Below are 23022 nucleotides of genomic sequence, written 5' to 3'. Positions count from 1 at the left end.
TACCTTGTGAAGGGATTCAAGCTTGTCAGGTGTGGCTTTCGATTTTGATACCTTAAGTGATCCTGACAAGAATCTTTCCCAGAGTCTAACAATGCCCTTTTTGCGCAAACTATAACAGCACATAATGGTTATAATGGTTACTTGTAAAGAATAAACAACATGCAACATTCAAAAACAATATTTTAATGTCACATGCGTAAGGCTCTAAGCTGAAATTTCATCATCCATGTCAACTGGGCTGCAAATCGCAATAATAATAAATCTAAATCGGTCAAAGTTTAACACAAAAAAAACTTAAATTTAGAAGATAAGCATTATGGTGATAATCAATTTATTCTGAGCGCTGTCAGTTTAACAAAAAAAAAAAAGTTTAAGCATGCCATATCCAATTGCCATGAAAAAAAAATTAACAAACCTTCAACGCCACCTAAACTTTAATTTTTATTTTATTTTATTTTTTTGTAGAAATCTCAAACACATTTCATCCTGATCTAAACCAAAATTCAACTAAACCAATCAAAACCCACTAACAAAACACTTCGCACAGATACAATCAGAGCAAAACCCAGATTCAATCACACGCACAAACCCTCAAATTAACACAACCCAGATGCAAAATCCCCAAATTTAACCCATCGACGACGAGGCAGCAGTCCTTGCGATCATTGTGAGCGGAGACCTCAGCCAAACTGTAGACCTTTTTTAAGGGCCTGATCCCGGACTTGTGGATTTGGTGGAAGGGATCCGGAGTCCTTTCCGTTGAAAATCTCATCACCTCTCCTTTCAGCCCTTCATGGAAAACCCACTTCTTGGGCCGTCTTCAACCACGTAAAGCTTCACTCTCTTATTAGTTTCTGTGTTTAGGGATTTGTTGGGTGCTCGCATGTGGAAATTTGGAAAGTTTTAGTTGTGGATTGTGGGGTACTGACGCAGTGGCGGTCCCATTTCATGTAAGTTGCTTTTGTTTGTGTGTTTTTGGTGAAATAATGATGAGGAGGGTTGGATAGTTGGACTGGTTTTATTTTTTTTTGTGAAATGAGTAGGATCAATCAAGGTTGAGACTTTTTTAGGTAAGAGTAATTGTGAAAGTTATGTTTCTACAGATTTTTTGGCAAATTTTGTGACTTGGTGGATTTGGAATTTTGGTTATATTAGATATATGAGTAAAGAAAATAGTTGAACTGCATGAAGCTTGATGTAATTCCGGTGTTAATCAATGTTGGACTTGGGAAACCTAGTGAATATACAAGCGAATCTACGATTAGTTGAGAAACTTAAAGGAGCTTGAGGGGTAATGATGGTTTTAGGTATTTAGTGACATTCAGGCCATGCTTGATGTCTATTTGATGTCGGCGTATTGGAAATGCTTGAACAAAGAAGAAAGGTGCTCGAAGAGCTGCAGTAGTTAACTACTTGGATTGATTAGATTGCTATGTTAATCAAAATGTCCCCTGTAGTATGTTATAGGGTTAAAGTTTTACATTAGTGTTCTTTAGCGACTTGGTTTCAAAATTTTCGTTTTCATTTGACTTTCCTTGGTCTGTGAGGCCAATGCTAGAATGATCATGGAAATTGTTTTGTCTTAATATCACTGGTATGAGCTGGTGTGCATTCTTAAAGGACTTGTTTGTCATTCTTTAAGCTGTTTAATGTGCTCATTTCAGTGTGCATCATCCGAAGTCTATAACTGCTAAAAGTAGCACTACAAGGGCGAGGGAGCTATCATCTGTTTGGAAATAAGAGCTATAGACATGCCCCATAAGGGTCAATAGGTCTCAGTTGCATATCTAACTTGTTTCTCATGTGTTTTCATCCTGAAGATTAGAAAAGATGGGTGCTCTAGACGTGCAAGGAGTGGTTCATCAACACCAGGGATGGCGGCTGATCTCATGTATGTGGTTACATGCTGGAGTTTTCCATGTGCTTGCCAATATGCTGAGTCTTGTATTCATTGGAATTTGGCTTGAGCAAGAATTTGGATTTGGTGTGCAACTGGATTTTTAACTTCATGTATGTTATCATGCATGTGTGGCCACATCCATAAGTGTTTGTAGTAAAAGATAAAGCACACGACATAAGTTGTAGAATAATAAATTAGTTACCAAGTGCAAAACTTCTTTCATAAATCTAGAAACACTTTCCGGATGGCTTTAGTTACCTTACGATTAATCTACAGAGGATTTCCTATGCATTTGTTTATTGAATTGTAATCCTAGAGTAGCGGTCATAAAGTGCTGGTTGCGTTATAACTTACACTGGTATGTTGTTTGGTTTGATGGAAACAAGAGGACGTTTTATTCAGCGGTGAGCAAAGAAAAGAGTTTATACACCGAAGATGGGGTTCAAACTTTAGTTTTAGACATAGTATTCCATTTTACAGAATAAAATTGCATGAAACAGAAGCTGAGAGATTATTTCAGTTTTCCATCACATCTATGGGAACAAAGATTGTTTTGGATATCCTGTACATGTAGACGTGGAGCCTCATTTTGAAATGTTTCAAGATGCCGTCTAATTGAAAAGATTGAAAAAATAATAGTTTGATGCTGATCGACATCATGTACGGTTGTTTTTATGAACTGTTTTAACTATGTACAGTTGTTTTTATGAACTGTTTTAACTAATTGGTTTGAAATTCTAATGTTTTTCTGATTTGTTCTTTGGCAGTTCGAATTGGTTTCCTATATCTCATGTCTGGTTTTGGTGGGAGTTTGCTTTCAGCTCTTTTTATTCAATATGGTATTTCTGTTGGTGCTTCTGGTGTGCTTTTTGGTTTACGAGGAAGCATGCTTTTAGAGCTCACATCAAATTGGACAATGTATGTAAATAAGGTAAATAAAATTCTGTATACTCAATGATGGACCTCTTTATAGTATGTGCACGACCCTTTGATCTTACAGTTTCAGATTTCAATCCGAAGTTAGCAGCATTGCTTACTCTCCTTTTCATCATAATAATAAACTTAGTAGTGGGAATTCTACCACACGCGGACAACTTTGCTCGTATTGGAGGATTTGTCTCCAGATTTCTTCTTGGATTTTTGTTTTTGATCCGCCCCCTGTTTAAATGGCTTACCCAATGGAATGCTCCCCGTGGACTTGTTACTACTCCAGTTAAATCTAAACACAAGATGTATCAATATGTATTGTGGGTCCTCGCTTTGATACTATTAATTGTTGGGTAAGCACCTCCCCGATCTCTGATTTAACTGTTTGACTTCATCAACCTAATATACTCCCTGCATGAGAATCTGGTAGCCAAAGTTGACGTGTGCACACTTTTTTGTTTCATATCAGAGAACTGGATTTTGTGTAGATATGTAGATATCATGTGTCCTGTAATATTTTCATTGCGAACAGGCTCTGTATCTGCTTGTTTCTCATTCAGAATGGTTTAGAGAAGGCATTGTGTTATTGCTATTCTCTATGTAATACTAATTGATCACTTTGTTGATAGCGGCTTCTACGTTGCTGTTTTGGATTGCATGTGTTGGCAGTACTTTGTTGTTTTGTTATTGGAAATAAAGGTTCATTTTCCTTGTATATGCAGGCATTTTCAGTATATGCAGGCATTTTCTGACAGAAGTCATTTTTTTGACAGGTATACTCTTGGCTTGGTTACTCTTTTTTGAGGGGTCAATCTAAACAACCACTGTTCCTGGTGTCATTATTTGAGCTGTGTCCCTACATCAAAATGGAATTGCAAGTCACAAAATATTTATTGTCTGATAATATGTTGTACTTTTCTGCACATATTAACTTCCGTCTTAATATTTCTGCACAAAGGATGTTGCCGTATAATATGTGTCAGGAAATTGCTTCTGCAACATCCTTTGTTAGTACTATAAATTGGTTTTGTACTCACATTTTGTTCTTTATATGCATATATGCACCAATCTTGCAGTCAAGCCAGACAGGGAATCAGCTGAACTTAACGTGTGTAAACAATGGTAGAAATGGAACATATTCATTGTCGGATCCCAGCCCCTCCTTGACTCAGCAGCTATATGCTGAGCTTTGCAGTTGACCATACATGTACAGATTTCAGAGTTGATAGGATGTTGATTGATATGCTTCATTCTTGTAGTAAGTATTCTTTCTCTTTCTTTTGTTTTTTGTTGGGTAAAATAGTCTTGTGTATTCACCAAGCAATGGTTCTCATTGTCATTATTCTTCTCATTCTTTTACTGCCTTTGTACCTCTTTTCTACTATCCATAACAGTTGAAACCCATACCGATGACTATGAAATTTACTCGTCATATAGAACTACGCAAACACACAATTTACTCACCATACCTAAGTTTGTTGAATGTGGGATGTTACATATTTAATTGGACCTTTGCACTCTACCTTCTCGGCTCTCTCTCTCATTCTGCAATGTTGCAAGATGATCGGACACATGTATACTTTCTAGTTCATCCTCTAGAGACCAACTTTGAAAAAAAAATCAACTAAATAAAAAATCGTTTAACCATTTAATTAACATTGTAAAAATTTCAGTATTTAACTGAAAAACATAGTTCATTTATTTATTGGATAACAATTAAATGAAAAAACAAGTATTAATTACTTTGGCTTTTGGCGAAGTTGGACTTTAAAGGGTGGCACAGAAATAGACCATTCTGATTATTGTACAACATTAAGATAAGAAAAGGAAAGAAATTTCGATAACTGGCAACACCAGGCTTTACGGAGGTAGTGCCAATCTCCAACTGCAAGTGCAAGTCCAATAAGGGAAAAACATTTTGAAACTTGACATTAAATAATCCCCTTTAGTGTTTTGTCATATTTCTTTCTTTGCTCGTCTAGAAAGGAAAGGAAAGAAATTTCATTAAGTACAATAACAAACTCTTATTTGCAAGTTTCATATGCTACTCTGCTAAGAGCTACTGATAGGTTATCTGAGGTTAATTTGATTGGTGCTGGAAGTTTTGGGGTTGTGTACAAGGGAGTTCTCGATGTTTGATGATAGAGCTCAAATGGTTGCTTCCGTAAAGGTGTTTAACTTGTTACGCCGTGGAGCAGCAAAGTGTTTTATATCTGGATGTGAGGCTTTGAGAAATATCAAGCATCAAAATCTCGTCAAGATTATAACTCCATGTTCAAGTGTTGATTCTCTTGGTAATGATTTCAGGTCTTTGGTTTATGAGTACATGGAAAAAGCAAGCTTAGAGAAGTGGCTGCATCCACCGACTGATATTGAAGAAGCAAGAGAGGCACCCAAGAGTTTAAATCTTTTGCAAGGGCTCAGCATTGCCATTGATGTTGCTTGTGCTCTTGATTAGTTGATTATCTTCATAATCACTGCGAAACACCGATAGTTTATTGTGATCCGAAGCCAAGTACTCTTCTTTTGTACAATAAGTTGAGTACTAGACATGTTTCTGACTTTGATTAGCAAGGTTTCTCTCACAACTGAACAACATAACAGCTTCAACAAATCAGACAATTTCCGCTGGAATAACAGGAATGATTGGTTATGTGGTTTTAGGTAAATATTCACATCCTCTCCAAAATATCTTCTTTTTTTTTCTTTTAAACTTTTGCATAATTCAACTATTTTGTTCTCAATTTGTTAACAATATTTGGGAAGTGAGGCATTAATAACTGGATACGTCTACAGTTTTGGAATTCTCTTGCTAGAGACTTGAGCCCCAATGAAGTTTAAAAATTAAGAAAACTTGATCTCACTAGTAATTGTTACCATTTTTAAAAAGGTTGCATCCACAACAAGCTTTCTTGCAATGATACTTTAGGGGAACTATGAGAAAATCAGCAATTTCACAATCCAGCCCCTCGGAAAACGAATAGTCCTCAAAATTTCCATTCATAGCTAGGGTCGCCTTGACTGGGTAACTTTCATATTAGGTGACACAAGAGTGACGTCTGATGTGAGAAAGTATTGTGTTCCATGTATTTGTTTTTCCATTTTGGATGATTGCCAAAATGAATTATGGATGATAATGTTATTATGTATGGTTGCCAAAATGTTTCCAGTCAGCTTCTGTAGTCAAGGTGCCTTAATGGTCTTGGTCCTTGGCGTTCACCGAAAGTGCCAAACAACAGTTCCCAGTAGTGGAAGTAACCTAGTGAAGTCGTCTAAAAAAACAAGCCAAAGTGGTTATCATTTACTTGGACTTATTCCTTCCCATATTTGAATTTTCAAGAATTGGAAACTGTGGTGTAAGTTCCTCCTATGATCCTATCCTTCTATAAATTGCCTTCTTGTTTAGTGGCAGTATTCCTCCTATGATCCTAGGGTAACTTTCATATTAGATGACACCAACGTGACGTCTGATGTGAGAAAACATTGGGTTCCACGTATTTGTTTTTCCATTTTGGATGATTGCCAAAATGAATTATGGATGATAATGCTATTATGTATAGTTGCCAAAATGTTTCCAGTCAGCTTCTGGACTCGAGGTGCTTTAATGGTCTTGGTCCTTGGGCGTTCACCGAAAGTGCCAAACAACAGTTCCCAGTAGTGGAAGTAACCAAAGTGGTTATCATTTACTTGGACTTATTCCTTCTCATATTTGAATTTTCAAGAACCAGAAACTGTGGTGTAAGTTCCTCCTATGATCCTATCCTTCTATAAGTTTCCTTGTCACTGTGGTGTAAGTTCCTTCTATCTCTCTATTTCTTTCTGCTTCTCTCTCTAGTTATATACTTGCTTTTCAGAGCAGTGTTCCCTGCAATCGGGAATGGGGTTTTTGGTTGTGAAATTGATCTTACTATACTTGCTTTTCAGTGCAGTGTTCGTTTGCTGTTGGAGCTCCCTGCAATCGGGACTCGGAGGGAATGTGACGGATAGGCTGGCGCTACTTGCCATCAAAGCTCAAATAAAGCAATATCTCCATAATTACAACGTGATGAGCTCCTGGAACGAATCCACGCACTTTTGCATGTGGCATAGTGTGACGTGCAGTCGATGACATCGCCAAAGGGTCACTAACCTGGACCTGCAATCTCAAAATTTGGTAGGGAAATTATCCCCAAACGTAGGAAATCTTAGTTTTGAGTTGTGGCTGAAAAACAACAGCTTCAGTCATGAAATTCCTTCACAAATTGGGAATTTGCGTAGATTGCAGGTATTGCGATTAGACGTTAATGCAATTAGTGGCAGTATTCCACGCAATATATCATATTGCTTCAACCTTATCTTTGTGAATTTCACTCTCAACAAGTTGGTGGGTAAAATTCCTTCAAAAATTGGATTGCTATCGAAACTGCAACTTTTTTCATTAAATTATAATAATGTGACGGGACAGGTCCCTCCTTCCTTGGGTAACCTGTCGTCTCTCCAGGACTAGGTCTTGCTCTTAATAACTTGATGGGAAATATCCCCAGTTCTCTTGGCCAATTGAAAATTTTAACCTTCCTCCATCTCTTCCCTTGTTACATGTGACATGTCATCTAACCAAATTCAAGGGAGTATTCCATCAGATATTGGCAAAAATCTTCCTAATCTCGAATTCTTCAGCGTCCACTCAAACCAACTCACTGGGTCCTTTCCTCCCTCAATATTCAACGTCATAAGTGTTTTGTATTTTGATGTTGGGGCTATCAACTTAATCGGACGGGTACCCAATCTCCCAAAGCTTCACAACCTCCTGTATTTCAATATTCAATTGAATAATATTGGAAGCGGTAAAGATGGTAACTTAAGTTTTCTCTCGGACTTGACCAACGCCACCCTCAATTGTATAATCTTAACGAAATTTCGGTGACTAATATTTCTCAAGGCTTCACATTCGGCTATGAAACTCCTCGAAGCTCCATGGCGTAACAAGTTGAACACCTTCGCGGAAACAAGGTGAGCTTTATCATCATCATGAAGAACTCTTTTGTACACAGACCCAAAACTACCAGCACCAATTAAATTAGCCTCTAAGAACCCGTCAATAGCTTTGAGTAGAGTAGCATATGACACTTGCAAAATAGTGTTCCCTAAAGTGCTCAATGAAATTTCTTTCCTTTTCTTCCTTGACGAACAAAGAAAGAAATAGGAGAACACCGTGGCTATTGCTAGAACATGTTGTTCTCCTATTTCTTTCTCTGTTCGTCAAGGAAGAAAAGGAAAGAAATTTCATTGAGCACTTTGGGGAACACTATTTTGCAAGTGTCATATGATGCTCTACTCAAAGCTACTGACAGGTTCTTAGAGGCTAATTTAATTGGTTCTGGTAGTTTTGGGTCTGTGAACAAAGGAGTTCTTGATGAGGATGATAAAGCTCAACTTGTTGTCGTGAAGGTGTTTAACTTGTTACGCCATGGAGCTTCGAGGAGTTTCATAGCCGAATGTGAAGCTTTCAGAAATATTAGGCACCGAAATCTCGTCAAAGATTATAACCGTGTGTTCAAGTGTTGATTTTCATGGTAATGATTTCAAGGTTCTAGTTTATGAGTTCATGGACAACGGGAGCTTAAAGGAGTGGCTACATCTACCTACAGGAACTGATGAGTTAAGAGATCATGCACCCAATAAGTTAAGTCTTGTTCAAAGGCTAGAAATTGCCATTGGTGTTGCTTGTGCACTGGATTATCTTCATAATCATTGTGAAACGCCAGTAGTTCATTGTGATCTCAAGCCAAGCAACGTTCTCTTGGACAACGAACTGACTACTTTGGATTAGCAAGGTTTCTCTCACAAGTAACGAGTAATGTTTCAGCAATTCAGAATCAGACAAGTTCCGTTGGAATAAGAGGAACGGTTGGTTATGCAGCTCCAGGTATATATATGTTAGATATAAACTTCATTATGAACTATTTATACGCAAATGTGATGTTTGAATTGTAGAGTATGGCATGGGGAGTGAGGTGTCAAGGAATGGTGATGTCTACAACTTTGGCATTCTCTTGTTGCAGATGTTTACAGGGAACAGACCCACTGACAACATGTTTGGTGATAGCTTCAACCTTCATAATTTTGTCAAGATGGCTCTCCCCGAGCAAGTTACTGAGATTGCAGATGCACCACTTCTTCAAGGAGGCACGAACTAGAATCTCAATCCATGCAGTGCGAGAATTCATAAATTAAGTTGAGGTGTGCTTGAGTTCAATATTTAGAATTGGAATTGCTTGTTCTGCTGAATCAGCAACAAATCGACTAAAGAATATCAATGATACTGCATCTGAACTTCATTCCATTAGGAATAGTTTTCTTGGATAGAAACTCTTTTTTATGTGCTTTTGTGATGGAGAAATTTCGTGTACTGCCTATAAAGTCCAGCTTTTATGTTACCACAGTAGATGTGGAAGTTTGCAATGTAAATAATCACCAATGAGGTTCATTGTGTGAAGAGTGTATTACTACTTCTTGTACTTGGTATTTTTGTGTCATATTCACATCGATTAAAGTCTAGCTCGTGCCACGAAATTGTTAAATATTCACATTGACAGATTCCAAATTTTTGAAAGATTCAAAACCTCAAGACCCTCAACATTCAATAAAATCATCTTAGAGGCTGTAAAGATGGTGAGTTGAGTTTCCTATTAGACTTGACCACCATCAATGTAAGGTGTTTTCGAAATTAATAATCCTTTTAGTATTCGAACTTGATCTACTTGCAAGTGTCATTTGCTACTTTCTCAAAAGCCACTGATCGGTTTTCTTCAGTTAATTTGACTGGTGTTGGCAGTTTCGAGTTTGTATACAAAAGGGTTCTTTATACTGACAATAGAGCTCAGCTTATACTTGTAGCTATGAAGGTGTTTAGCATGTTACGTCATGGAGCATCAAAGAGTTTCATAGCCGAATATGAGGCTTTGAGAAATATCAAGCATCAAAATCGCGTCAAGGTCATATCTACATGTTTTCTCGATGATGATTTCAGGGCTCTAGTTTATGTGTTGATGCACCAAAGGAGTTTAGAGGAGTGGTTGCATGATTTGCATCCACCTCCCGTAATTGAAGAGGTAAGAGATCAATACACCCAAGAATTAATATCTTCTTCAAAGGCTAGATTTTGTTATTGGTGTTGCTATTGTGCACTAGATTATTTTCATAACCATAGCGAAACACCAATAGTTTATTGTGATCTAAAGCCAAGCAATGTTCTTTTAAACACCAAGGTGACTGGACATGTTTATTGAATGTGGACTAATCTCATACTGTTACTTATTTAAACTCTTCCATATAAGTGAAGGGGATTGGGTTCAAGTTGGTTGTATGGTTACTAGGGTTTGCAAATGGCCATTTTTTGCAGAATTTTAGCCCCATTTTTAAAGCCCATGGGCTATGACAAATCGAGGTTGTCTAGCATTGTTGCTATCAATATTCGCCATGGGCACTCTGAATTCAAATCCAATAGTTTTAGCAGTCGTTCTACCAATCTTGACAATAAAAGAGTTTCTATTAAACCCACAAAAATGAAAATTCTTAGCTATTCATTAATGGATATGAATTCAGATTTATTACAATCGATAGAGATTTTTTTTTGGGCAGTCAATAGGATACTAACAAATATGTTTGTAAAACAAAAATAGGTCACGATAATGGGACTTATAGTCGCCTAACAAACCTTTTAAATTATTGACCTATCTTTAACGTACTCCAATTATTATTGTCCTCCAATTGATAGTATTTAATGAATTACATCATAAATTGTTCTCAAAATATTAATTACCAAAGCAAATAAGCTTGATTGAGTTATAAATTTATTGTGAGCCAGTTGGTACGGTTAGGAGAAAAATCAATTTGGTTCATAATTTTCATGTCTTCCAAGTAAACAAGAGGCTATATAAGGGAAGTTCTAAAGGATACGGTGGTGTAATTTGGTCCATGAATTGTTTCGTCCAATTTGCTTGCATGCATGCGGTGGGTGACTGACTCCCAAATAATTCTCATTACCAAGCAAATTATATACCATCAATTAAGAGCTTAAAAACTCTTTAATTATTACCTCCCTATTTTGCTTTTGCAATTAGGAAGCTTTCTCCTTTTGTGTACAATATTATAGGAATATTTGTGTTCTCCACACTCAAATGATGGTGATGTTCACTGTTTTATTTATCACTATTATATGAGTTTAATATCTTTGATAGACACAAATCTCAAAATTTAAACTCATCAAACGGTAATAAATAAGATGATAAGCATTACCACCACTTGAGAGTAATGACTAAAAATCATCCCAATAATATAAGTAGTTAAGTTAGTTGGTGTGGTAGTTGGTCTTTAACAAGCTTCTTACAGAAAAGAAGAATCTGGGTACTTTGGCCGTTTTGCAGAAGAAAAAGAAAGAAAGGGGCATTTGATGTTTGGACAGACATAGTGATGGTGCTAGCTGCACTTGCTTCTTGGTGTTTTTTAAAAGAAAAAGGCTAATTTGCACCCTTTGGATGTTATGATGCCAATTTGCTTGGTTGAGAAACTTGTCGCTTTTCTAATGGAGATTGCGTAAAGGTGCAAGTGGTGTTTTTTAAAAGAAAAAAAAAAGAGAGAGAGAAAAGGCTAATTTGCACCCTTTGGTTATTATGATGCCAATTTTCTTGGTTGAGAAACTTATGGCTTTTCTAATGGAGATTGCGTAAAGGTGCAAACAATTTGTTAGTGGTTGTGCAAAATAGGTTTCATATTCATACTATTAAAACTTTTCTCTCCGTGTGGGAGTTCCTTCTCGTTTCTTAAGAGTCTTTTCCATCATCTGTGTGTGAGTGATTTCCCCACTGTCTAACATTGTTGCTGACGGCCCTCGCTGTGGCATGGGTCGACGGAAAGCTTTCCATTTCATTGTCTGTTTCTTAGTTTTTCAGTTTTTATCCCCAGTTATTCCTGATTCAATCCATATGTCTCTACCCAAAGCTTGTATTCCCCACTACTTTCAAATTGATATGTAGTCAGATTTCAACGCAAATTTTTGCGGTCTTTTGAGAGGGTGTGTAGAGCTCCAGTGGACTCCTCGGCTCAGGTGTTTACAACGCCACCTCCCTTTCTTTGTCTGCCTTCGATGGCACTGTCGTTCAGGGTGTTCCCTCAGACTTCTTCCACTTTCTGGCTGAGATAGGGACAATTGGAGCAATCGGGGCAATCGGGACAGCTTTCGTGGCTGGGTTCTATGAAGTTGCTCGATTGGATTTGGCATTGGCTGGCAGATTGGTTCTGGGTTGATCGGAAAAACTTTGAAGGCGGTGGATGCTAGGGTTAAGAAACGTCTTTTGTTTTGTCTCTAGTGTTGGGCTCTTTTGTTAAGCTTTGTGGGGCTTGTTGGGAGGTCCATTGTGTGTCTGGTACTTTTTGTTTGTGGGTCTCTCTTTGTAATCTAGTGTTTGAAATAAAATTGGATGTTTTCTTCCGAAAGGTTTTCCCAAAAAAAAAAAAAAAAAAACAAAAAAAAAAGTTTCATGTTCGGGAAAATTATGGTCCCTACGTCCAACCAAATAATAAGGTTTTTTGTGAGATAATGCATGCCAACTTGAGCATTATAGTGTTCATGAATTTTTTTTTTTTTTTTTGGTCGAAAGGTAGAAATTATTGAATTCGAATAGAAACATTAACATCTGATGTCTAAGTGTTAAACAACTACTCTCGCTCGAGAGAGTCCCAAGTATGGGAGCCCCCCATACGAGATACAAACAAAAGCCACATGATTTTGTTTGCGTCTATACTTATATTTACTCCGTAAAAATAGATTAAGTCGGTTGGTAAATACATTGTATCTATCGCGTTCTTACATTCAAGTTTAAATTCTTCTCTTGTAAATTATAGCTTACAATATCGTCTTACCAAACCGAAAGATACTTATTTTTAGTGGGATATATTTTGCTTAAATATGTATGTTTGCAAGATTAAATGAAAACATTCTAAACGTATGGGGTTTAATTGAGTTCTAACCACCACACCACCCTCATATAATTAGGGCAAGAAGCAAATTTAGGAGGGCTCCCTTCAATCATTTTGTACCCCTGCATTTTATTGTGAATCAATGAAGCTCCCAGTAAATCAACTGCATGGGCACGTAGGTAGCCCCAAAAATATCCTTAAGTACAACCATAACAAAAGCTTTATGACGGATCGCTCTAAAATTGAAACCTCAATCTTAAAATTAACCAGTCCATCGTTCCTAAAATTGTTTGGACAATACTACATTTATTCGAGTGTATTTTACAGATTTTGTTCTAAAAATCTCCGTCTAGGCGTTAGGCGGCTGGTCACCGCCTCGATTAATGCCTAGACGTTTGAAAATTAAGAAAATGCGCCTATACCTGGTGAGGCACTCGTCTAGACTGCTTAGGCACCCGCCTAGCCCGCCCACATCCGCCTAGACACCCACCTATATTGAGACTTAGAAGAAAATAGATAACTTTTATTTTGCATTTATTTTTTTTCAATAAATTGTAAGAGACTTGTTGGATACTTAAATAAATACACATTATCTGCTTGTTTCTCATGTTTTCGTAATGTTTCAATACTTCATAATATATATATATATATATATATCATTCTATTTTGTAGTTTTTGATTAAATTACATATATTTTAAGTATAAACTAAAGCTTATTTACATGAAATCTAGGCCCCAACTCGCCGCTTGACTAGCGCCTAATATCTTTTAGAACCTTACTTGAACGAGATTTGTTGCTAGAATTTAGTAGCTCAAAATTGTCTGACAATATAACACTATTTTAGACAAAACTTAAACGGTATAAACTATAAATGATAAGTTTTTTTTTTCTCTAAAAAACAGAAGGATAACTGGTGGCAAGCTCCAGTTATTCACCCTTTCTAGGGACTAGGAAAACTCACAAATTTCAGTCTCGCCCTGGCCATAAGTCTGCTTCCACACCAGCAGCGAGTTTTGAACCCGAGACCTTCAACTTCTAGTTTTAAGGAAATCTCAAAATCCGTCATTTACTATTGGGTCACCAGCTCGTGGTTATATAAATTTAAAGTTCGAAATAAAGACATTATGCAACAATTGTCGGGCCTTGAGCTTGTTGGCAATTGGTGGTGTCGGGCCTGACTTCAAGTAATAGAAGACTGGGCCCACCACATGCATCGAAGTGAGCCAAACAACTCCAATTTGGGCACGCCACAGCCGTTGGATTTCCAACGGTTTGTTGATCTGAACCGTTAGATTTTCAATGGTAAAAGAAAATTGGAAAAACGATGATGATGTGCCACATAGAGCTTTGTGGCGCATCTGATTTCAAAAAATTGAAAATTTCAATGGCCAGAATTAATTCAGTGGTAAAAAAATCTAAAAATCTTATAAGGTTCACACTTGAACAAAAATTTGAGCGAATATTACCAACAGATAATGGTATATGGCGCGATAAAAGTGGCTGAAAATCTTATCAAAAATCTAAACTGATAATGACATGTGAAGAATAAGGCTAAGAAAATATTGAAAAAATAAAAATATATTTATGAAGAGTAATTGCACTTAGCCTTGCCATTTCTTTTCAAACGGATAAACTTGAACATGTACAATTACTGTCTTACCCTTGCCCTCCTCAAAGCTAAAACGAGTGAACTTGCTCAGGTACACTAAAGCATAATAGCAAATCTACCATTGCATCCATCTCTTTCCTTTTTCACACTTTCTATGTCTCATTTTGATTTCTGAAAAAGCAGCGCTGCTTCACTGGCAACCTTGTCTACCTCCTCTTCCTCTAGTCAAACTGCCTTACAGTTCCATGTTCCTCAGTCCCCGTCCACTTATTCCAAAGTGCAAGTCTGTTCCACAAAAAAATCAGTCAAGTAAGCTTTTGCAACTCCACTGTTGTTTTTCTGGAAAAGATATGATATTTGAATTCTTTTTTCCTAATTCATTAAGTATGAGACCATTAAAATTTGATCTAACGATTAAAGTTATTATAACTTTTAAAATGAACTTCTGTTTATAACCGTTGAATCAAATTTCAATGATCCGAATTTCCAAACTTAATGGATTAAGAGGAAGGAAACCGAAGATAACTTCTTTTCCTTTTTCTGCATCAAGGTGAACCCTCACGTCAGTACACATGCAACTTAACCCTACTCCACATATATATCCAAATAATAATAAAATCGGAAGGAATATTGATTATTTACAATATAAATGGTTATATATATTTTCTTCATTTATTTTTGAGGTCACATTCACGGGCCACAAAGGCCTCAAAATTCGACAAACAAGACGATGTATGAAGGATTTATTTTAGATTAAGATCACATAGAAGAAGATCGCAGATAAGGATAGGAGATGTATATGCGTGCAAAACTATATATTTTGTGGGGGGCATATTTTACTTGTTGCCCTTGCCAAGTTTCTTCTCTGATCTGCTTGTCCTCCTACCCACATGAATATATGGGTATATATGTTTATCTTTCTTGTTATCTTCTCCACATGGAGTGCTACTCTGTATTCATATGGGACGTTACGTGTGATAGTGTTCCTTTGAAGCTCCTTTCAAACAAGTCGAAGATATTCAACAAAAAATTAAACCACATCCCATTCCCATTTGGTTATGACAATTTGGATTTTTTAAGTGAATTTTTTTAATATATAATAGGGATTTCGATATACTGTAACAAAAATAAAATAAGAGTAAAAACAAAATAAGTTATCGTTGTTTATCTCTTACTTGATATTTAAGCCCGCAAGTTTTAGGTAATACATTATATGAGCGATATATGGTGATAACCTATCTCATTTTTACTAGTTCAACCCAATTCCCTTTATGAAACTCCTATATATCATGAGGTCAATCTTGATGTAATTCTCCTTCAATGTAGGCCATGCAATTGCATTAATTTGTCTCAACAAATAGTAGTTTACAAGTATGACTGGATTTCTTCACTTCCAATTAAGCACACAATCAAAGCTAAACTGGAGACGGAATTGTCCATATCACCAAGCCAGTTCCACCATAATTGTCTATACAACAAACCATGTGGGACAGCACCATCAGCTTAAAATTGTGTTGGAACGAGGAGAATAACTTCTTACATGGCATGGATATGCGGTCACATGACGTCCCATGTTACGAAAATAAGGATATATAGACACAAATTTACATATGTCTTTATTTCATTAGCACGGGATGTAATCGTTGTAACAACATGTTCCCAATTTTACGGTTTTTATAATTTTAATAAGTGAATTTACGAAAATACCCTTCAAGGCAAATGCTTTGACTTTGTTTGACCACCTTGTCATGTTAAGTAAGATTTATTTTCTTGGCGTCTCCTCGTAGTATTCGTCGCTATGAACATGTAGGCGCAAACAGAATGTCATTCGGAATTATAATGAAGATTTTATGAGGTTTTGAACATTGATGATATTTTGGTAAACCATTGGATGTCCAATTATAATAAATTGGACATGTGATATTTTTGTCTAACCATTGGATGAGTGCCACGTGGGCACCCAAAAATTCTTGAACTCTCTATTTCCTTCCTTTTCTCTCCCATTCTCTCTTTGTCTCGAGAGTTCTCTCACTCTCTCTCGGCTCTCCCTTTCTTCCCATGAAACAAACCACCACCACCACCAAAATTTTGGCTTGTTGAACATCAAAACCACCATTATTTGCATGTGCTCACCACCATATACTCCGTTGTGATTTTTGTTTCATTGAAAACGAACCCAAAACACGAGTTGGAAGAACAAGGTTTTGGGCCGAGATTTCTAAGCGTGATTCAGACAATTTTCAGCCATCTTTTGAACTTAAAACATGTATAAATCGATTCATGTCTTCGATTAGATAAATTTTCATGTTTGGATCGTGTGATTTGGTGGAAAAATGAGAAAGTTATAACGATCGTTCGTGACGCCCCGATATTTGTGCTAGGGAGTTGTAGCGCGGACTCTAGGTGAGTGAGCATTTGCTTTCTATATAAATATATATATATATATATATATATATATATATATATATATATTGTGGTTTCCAGAACATTTTTTAAAAATGATTTATGCTTTAAATGCCATGTAAAAAATGAGTTGCATTTTAAGTATTGCATTATTATAAATCGTGAATTATATCGTTTGATGCTGCAGAGGCTTAGGTAAGCTTCAGGTGAGTATATTGTGATGGTATTGGTTGCATTGCACATTGTTATGCATTGATGCATTTAGAGCTCATCATTGCTGCACCTCGGTGTTAATGCTCTCGCCCGAGGCCAGGGCACAGTCCTTCACGTGATGTTTACCTCCCGCACCACATGCTCACCTTGGATCCAAGTTTGGTACCAGCCTTGTTGTACATACCACAATAAGTGGTTCCGACTCGTAGGTGACACACGATTATTCGCACAGCCTTCACATGATCATAGCACTTGAGCGTATATATATTTACATCCAGCCCTGTCATTCAGACCACAAGCTAGCATATATTGATCAGCTATAGGTCCAATCGTTCATGTCACGTTAGGTGACTCCGACTGACATGTTATTTTATATTGATTTCACACCTGGCTTACATCTTTTAGTGTTGAAACATTATGACATGGCATACTTCAGTTTCACTAGCCTTGTGCATAATTGGTTTTCCATACATATGTAGTATTATTTTCTGGAAACTATACGGGTTTTACAGCGAAGGGTTATAACGTTTTCAAAAGGTTTTTATTAAAACTTTATTTTTAGGCCCACTCACCCTTATTTTTCTCCCTTCCAGGTTTAGTAGCAGTGATTGCGTATCGACGAGGATTATTGGCAAAACTTGGTGTAGACGATTACCATCGATGACATAATTCTCACCCTATTTTACTGTATTGTACTTATGCTTTGTTATCACGTGTGAATTGGGTTCATTCCCGCTCACAGCGCACTCTTATATTTAGACACTTTTAGGTTTACATTTATTCACATTTTCCACATCACTACACTTTATGGTTTCATCACCTTCCAGATGTCGGCCAGCACATCTGGATTCGAAGTCTTAGTAAACATTCCGGGTCGGAGTGTGTCAATCGTAGCGGTGTATCAAAGGCTTCAAAATTAAAGAGTAAAAAAATATGTACCAATGAATTAGATCTGTAATATGTGCAAACGGATTGGAATATTGAGTTGCAACAAGGAGGACATGATAGAATACTATTTTTCTTTGGCCAAATTATATTTATACCCTTGTGGTTCTTCAGATGTTTCGTTTAAGAGGGATAACTAGTTTCAGTATTTGCAATTGAAGTCGTGTAATTTGCGGAAGCTTTCAATTAAGGACAATTCATTGTATCATGAAATGAGATTTGATGTTTTGATCACAAGATATAAACGATGAGAACTTTTGAGAATTTTTTTTAACAAACCATTTTATTTACGATTTGTAGGACCCAAATTCAAAATATAAACGATGGCAATTTAAGCAAGCAAGTGAATAAATTAATCAAGTATGACAGCCTCAGGTAAAGAACAAAAGGAACTGCTCGGTTGTTATGCTTGGTCTATTATAAAGCCAAATCGAAACGTTCCACCAATATAGGTCAAACTCGTTTAATTTGTTTACTTTTTAGAATTTGGCTGCAATACTTATATATATTCGATATAATTATTATTTTGATAATTAGATGCGTTGACACTTATTGAGCGACACTTTACATTCTCGCAAACTTTATCAAATACGTCAACACTAATTGAGTAACGTGAAACATATGCGACTATTGAGTCATTATGTTTCTTTAAAATATTATTTACGATATTAAGAATAACTATATAGTTTCAGAGATACGCACATGTATATGTATAGATTAATAATCGTACGGTAGTCCAAGCATTTAGTTTTGTGTTGAATATCCATAAAGAAAAAACTATTTCAAACTAATTTATGCTTCCCAATCTTTTTAATTTTCTTCCCACCAAACAAACAAGTTAAATAAGGTGAGAAGAGATTAATTAACTAGAAATCCAAATTTCTAAACCCACTAAAAACCCTCGAGTCAAACAACAACGAATTTTCTTTCACTAAATAGGGTCGATTGTATAAATCTTAGACTGCCACTGCGCATGGGTTTTGTGTAAAGTTTTTCCTTAACTCCAAGTAATTTTTGTCATTTTTCAAAAGTCTTTTTCAAAGTCTTCATAGGTCTTTCTCTACCTATTTTTCCATGAACATCTGTCTCATAATGGTATTTTTTTTAATCGGAACATCTATAGTTATAGGTTTTCATTTCACATGTCCAACCACCTTAACCGATTTTCTCTCATCTCATCTTCAATTGCGGCCACTCGTACTTTATCTAGAATATCCTCATTCTTAACTGTGTCATTTTTTCATGTGCCCATATATCCAACAAAGTATTTTCATGTTCGCTACACTTATTTTCTTCACGTGTTAATGCTTGACAGCTCAACATTCCGTGTCGTAAAACATTGCTGATCTTATTACAATCTTATAAAATTTTTCCTTTGAGCTTTAGTAGCATACGAATGTCGCATAACACATTCGATGTACTCTTCTACTTCATCTATCCCGCTTATAGATTATGGTTGAGATCTCCATCATTCTCCTTTCTTTTGTAAGATAGATTAAAAATAACTAAAGTGTTCACTCTTCGATACTTTCTGATCTCCAATCATTATCCTATCTCATTTGAAACCCCATTTTCATTAAATTTGCATTTCGTATACTCTGTATTGAACTACTTAAATAAGTAATGACCTTTAAATTCCCACTAAAAACCCTCGAAACAAATGCAAAATTCCAGATTGACGTTCACATGGACGGTAGACATGGGCTATATTGTTAACTTGGTGAGCTATAAATGAAGCAATAATGATGAAGGATCACATGGTTGCGAGTGCATCGCACGCTCTAATCAGAGATCATCATGAATCCAATGTCAGGCTGGTCCCGCACACATCAAATCTCTGACCCCCACCACCTACGTGGGAAAGAGTTATTGATCCACGTGTAAGGTCTTGTGACTCTTTGTCCAAAATAGAATCAAGAGTGAGGTGGGAAGCACATGGGGCGCTAAATTCGTGGACGCCACCCATGACCTGGCGGTTCAAGGAATATTTTTTATATTCTTTTACATTATTTTACAAAAAAATGAATTTTAATTGAAACGTCCTAATGATTAAGGAAGTTTGTCTCCACAATTTTGGTAGTAGACAAGTGAGAATGTATCAATTAAAAAGGTAAAATCTCGATCACAAAATTCACAATAAAACATTTGGCTTTTGCTAGAAATTAAGCGACATGTTATTTCTAATTTGTTTCATTAAGACTATAATTTTATATGCTTCATAGCTAAGTTCTAAAATGATAATTTGGTATCAAGTTTTATAATGGTTTATAAGATTAACATAACTCTTTATTTTGATTTATGAAATTTGAAATCGATAAAAATGATCATGAGTTTATCAATCATTAATCATTTTGACTATTATGTAAAAAAATATTTGTTAAATAAGGACAAAAATGATAAAAATATTTTCAATTTAATAAATAATGGGCTATAATGATTTGACAAAATTGAAGGTATTTTTTTTTTCTTCATTTTATCCTTATTTAAGGAGGTTTTCATAGAATGACCAAAATGATTGATGATGGACAAACTCAAAGTTCAGTCTCTCGAACCAAGTGAAGAGTTATATCAATCTCAAAAACTATTTTGATTAAAAAACCTTTAATTAGTTAAGAATATTTACTGTAAACTTCAAATCTTATGTTCACCTTCATTTTGTAAAGAATTGAATCTGTGTAGCATTTATACATTGAGTTTTTTTTTTTTTTTTTTTTTTTTGGGAAAATTAGAATCCCTTGCACTTTTCTAATACTCTTTAGATTAAACATTGGTTCTATTTTGAAATTTGATCAGGACGCCTAAACAATAGCCATGTCAGCATTTTTATATTTATTACATGTAATTATTGTGTTTTTTTAATTTAAAATGTTAATTATTAAATTCCATATATATCCTTTTAGGTTGATATATTTTTGTACGTGGCCTTTTTTTTAGGAAGCCAATTTCTTCTCCCACGTTTGAGCCATATGGTTTCTTCTTCCACATTAGAATTCTATGATTCTCATTTTTTACTTTTGAATGGACTTATCCATTTCAATTAGTGGCTGTTTTCACTATTTTATATTGATATCATGTGAGATTATTAGACGTATTCTCTATTTTCGGAGGCTTGAGGCTGGTACGTTCAAATAATATATTTAAACATACCGAATATGTACCAAGAAGATATATAAAGTAACGTACCAAATATGTTTTTTTTAATAAATATAAACGTACCAAAATAATATATAAATGCACCAAATACATACAAAAAAGAAATATGAACGTACCAAATACGTACCAAGAAGATATATGAAGTAACGTACCATATATGTACCAAGGAGAAATATATGTTTAATCAAGAGGAAATATATGTACCAAATATGTTTTTTTTTAAATAAATATAAACGTACCAAATGCATACAAAAAAGAAAACAAACATAATGTACCAAGAAGATATATTAAGTAACGTATCAAATATGTACCAAGAAGAAATCTACATTTCATGTGTAATTTGAAAGACTTTTTATTATAATTGAATACTACAATATTTATCTACAAGATTTTAGGAGTTTTGAGATATTATCTAAGAAAATTAAATGGTATATTAAACATAATGGCAAGTCGCATTCATGGGTATTTTGAAAGACTTTTTATTGGAATTAAATTCTATAGTATTTATCTACAAGATTTTAGGAGTTTTGATGTATTATCTAGGAATTAAAAGGTATATTTATATAATGGCAAGTTGGGTAATTTAAATTATAAAAAAAGCTACTTCTAATCCATGTGGCACCTAAATTGTAGGAAAATATTTAATCAAAACTCTAAAACGCATAAATGTTTAATCTCAAAATTTTAAAAACTAGGCATCTGTATCAAAACTCTCCTTTTTTTTATTGGTAAACATTTATACGTTGAGATTTAAACGATAATAAATAGTGCAGACTCAACACTACTATAACAAATCACAACTCATTATAACAACTACAACCACTCTAAAACCTGTTCTGGTGTGTTTGATGTCCAAGAGCAATCAATAAGCATGCATTACAGCTTTCACCTCTCCCTAATATCGCGTCTATAGGAAAAACCATCATTTTTTGCTTTAGCTAATATAAGGTGTGGATTCGTGATATTATTTTTTTACGGTGGATTCGTGATATTATTTTTTTACATTTGACACATGTTTTTTATGTGGTCGACTCTGTAATGTATTTTAACGATCTGATTTGTCTATCTTTTAGAACATCATTCATATATCATTTTACAAAAACTTAGACAAATCCAAAACTATTAAAACATTTATTTGTAATGAAGAGAATAGTTCTACCAAGAAACCCTTTATCCAACGGTCATATGAGTTCCAGATTTGGATGATCTTTGCTGATCTTTGGTAAACATGATTTTTGAGGAAAGATCTAAAATATAAACGGCTCGGATCATTAAAATTCACTATGGAGTGGGATCTACAAAAATATATATCAAAAGTCATGTAAAAAAAATAGTGCCATGTATCCTCCCATATATATATATATATATATGTATATATTTGTACTGTACTAATATTTTACTTTCATAATCAGTTATACCGATTGGTGAATTTCTAGGTGAGTCTCCTGGACAAGGATTGTATGTCCTCCTGTATCTTCCTGTTTGTGTGGTCACGGTTAAGTAACGTCAATATTTTATATTACTATTCATTTTTGTCTTATTATCTCTATAAAAAAAATACAATATAAAATGTTGACGTGGCTTAACCGTGATCATACAAAACAGAAGGGCAATGAAAATGGGAGGACAGACAATCCTTGTCCAAGTTTCCTTTGTACCTTTCAGTGCTTTCACTGATGGATTCTCCTTTTTCTGGATGGCCATGTTAAAAGCTAAAACACAGTACTGCATCTGCATTGTTGGATCACTGTAAATGTAAGGGAGTCCAAATGTAAGCTTCCCACCAAAATTTGGCCCCCAATAGATTCGAATTTTCTTGCAAAGTCCCCCATAAAATCCACCCTTCCCCTTCTTTTGATGTCAATAGTTCGAAGGTTCCTATTTTTTTCATGATTTATAAAGCAAAGGAGGGAA

At 35.4% G+C, this 23022-nt stretch overlaps 1 protein-coding gene and 2 pseudogenes across 1 annotated transcript; all 3 read left to right on the top strand.

Annotated features, from left to right (window-relative positions):
- The first annotated feature begins 496 nt into the window (after window positions 1–496).
- LOC137742120 (RHOMBOID-like protein 1) lies at window positions 497–3758 on the top strand. The gene is made up of 5 exons (XM_068481877.1): window positions 497–828; window positions 1821–1984; window positions 2668–2831; window positions 2921–3180; window positions 3601–3758. The coding sequence occupies exons 1-5, from the start codon at window positions 794–796 to the stop codon at window positions 3629–3631; spliced, it is 654 nt and encodes a 217-aa protein (XP_068337978.1). The 5' UTR covers window positions 497–793; the 3' UTR covers window positions 3632–3758.
- Window positions 3759–4765: 1007 nt separating this feature from the next.
- On the top strand, window positions 4766–7161 carry LOC137742121 (probable LRR receptor-like serine/threonine-protein kinase At3g47570; annotated as a pseudogene).
- Window positions 6628–9681, top strand: LOC137743121 (probable LRR receptor-like serine/threonine-protein kinase At3g47570; annotated as a pseudogene).
- The last annotated feature ends 13341 nt before the right edge of the window (window positions 9682–23022 follow it).

This window comes from Pyrus communis, chromosome 8, assembly GCF_963583255.1.
Source record: "Pyrus communis chromosome 8, drPyrComm1.1, whole genome shotgun sequence".
Classification (NCBI taxonomy): Eukaryota; Viridiplantae; Streptophyta; class Magnoliopsida; order Rosales; family Rosaceae; genus Pyrus; species Pyrus communis.
The sequence above is the reverse complement of the archived record's forward strand: the minus strand, read 5'-3'. Positions and strand labels throughout refer to the sequence as shown.

Coding starts and splice junctions, on each gene's coding strand:
- LOC137742120 (XM_068481877.1), top strand. CDS start 794: ATGGAAAACCCACTTCTTGGGCCGTCTTCAACCAC. Junction 829..1,820: donor CTTGGGCCGTCTTCAACCAC/GTAAAGCTTCAC, acceptor TTCATCCTGAAG/ATTAGAAAAGATGGGTGCTC. Junction 3,181..3,600: donor TTGATACTATTAATTGTTGG/GTAAGCACCTCC, acceptor TTTTTTTGACAG/GTATACTCTTGGCTTGGTTA.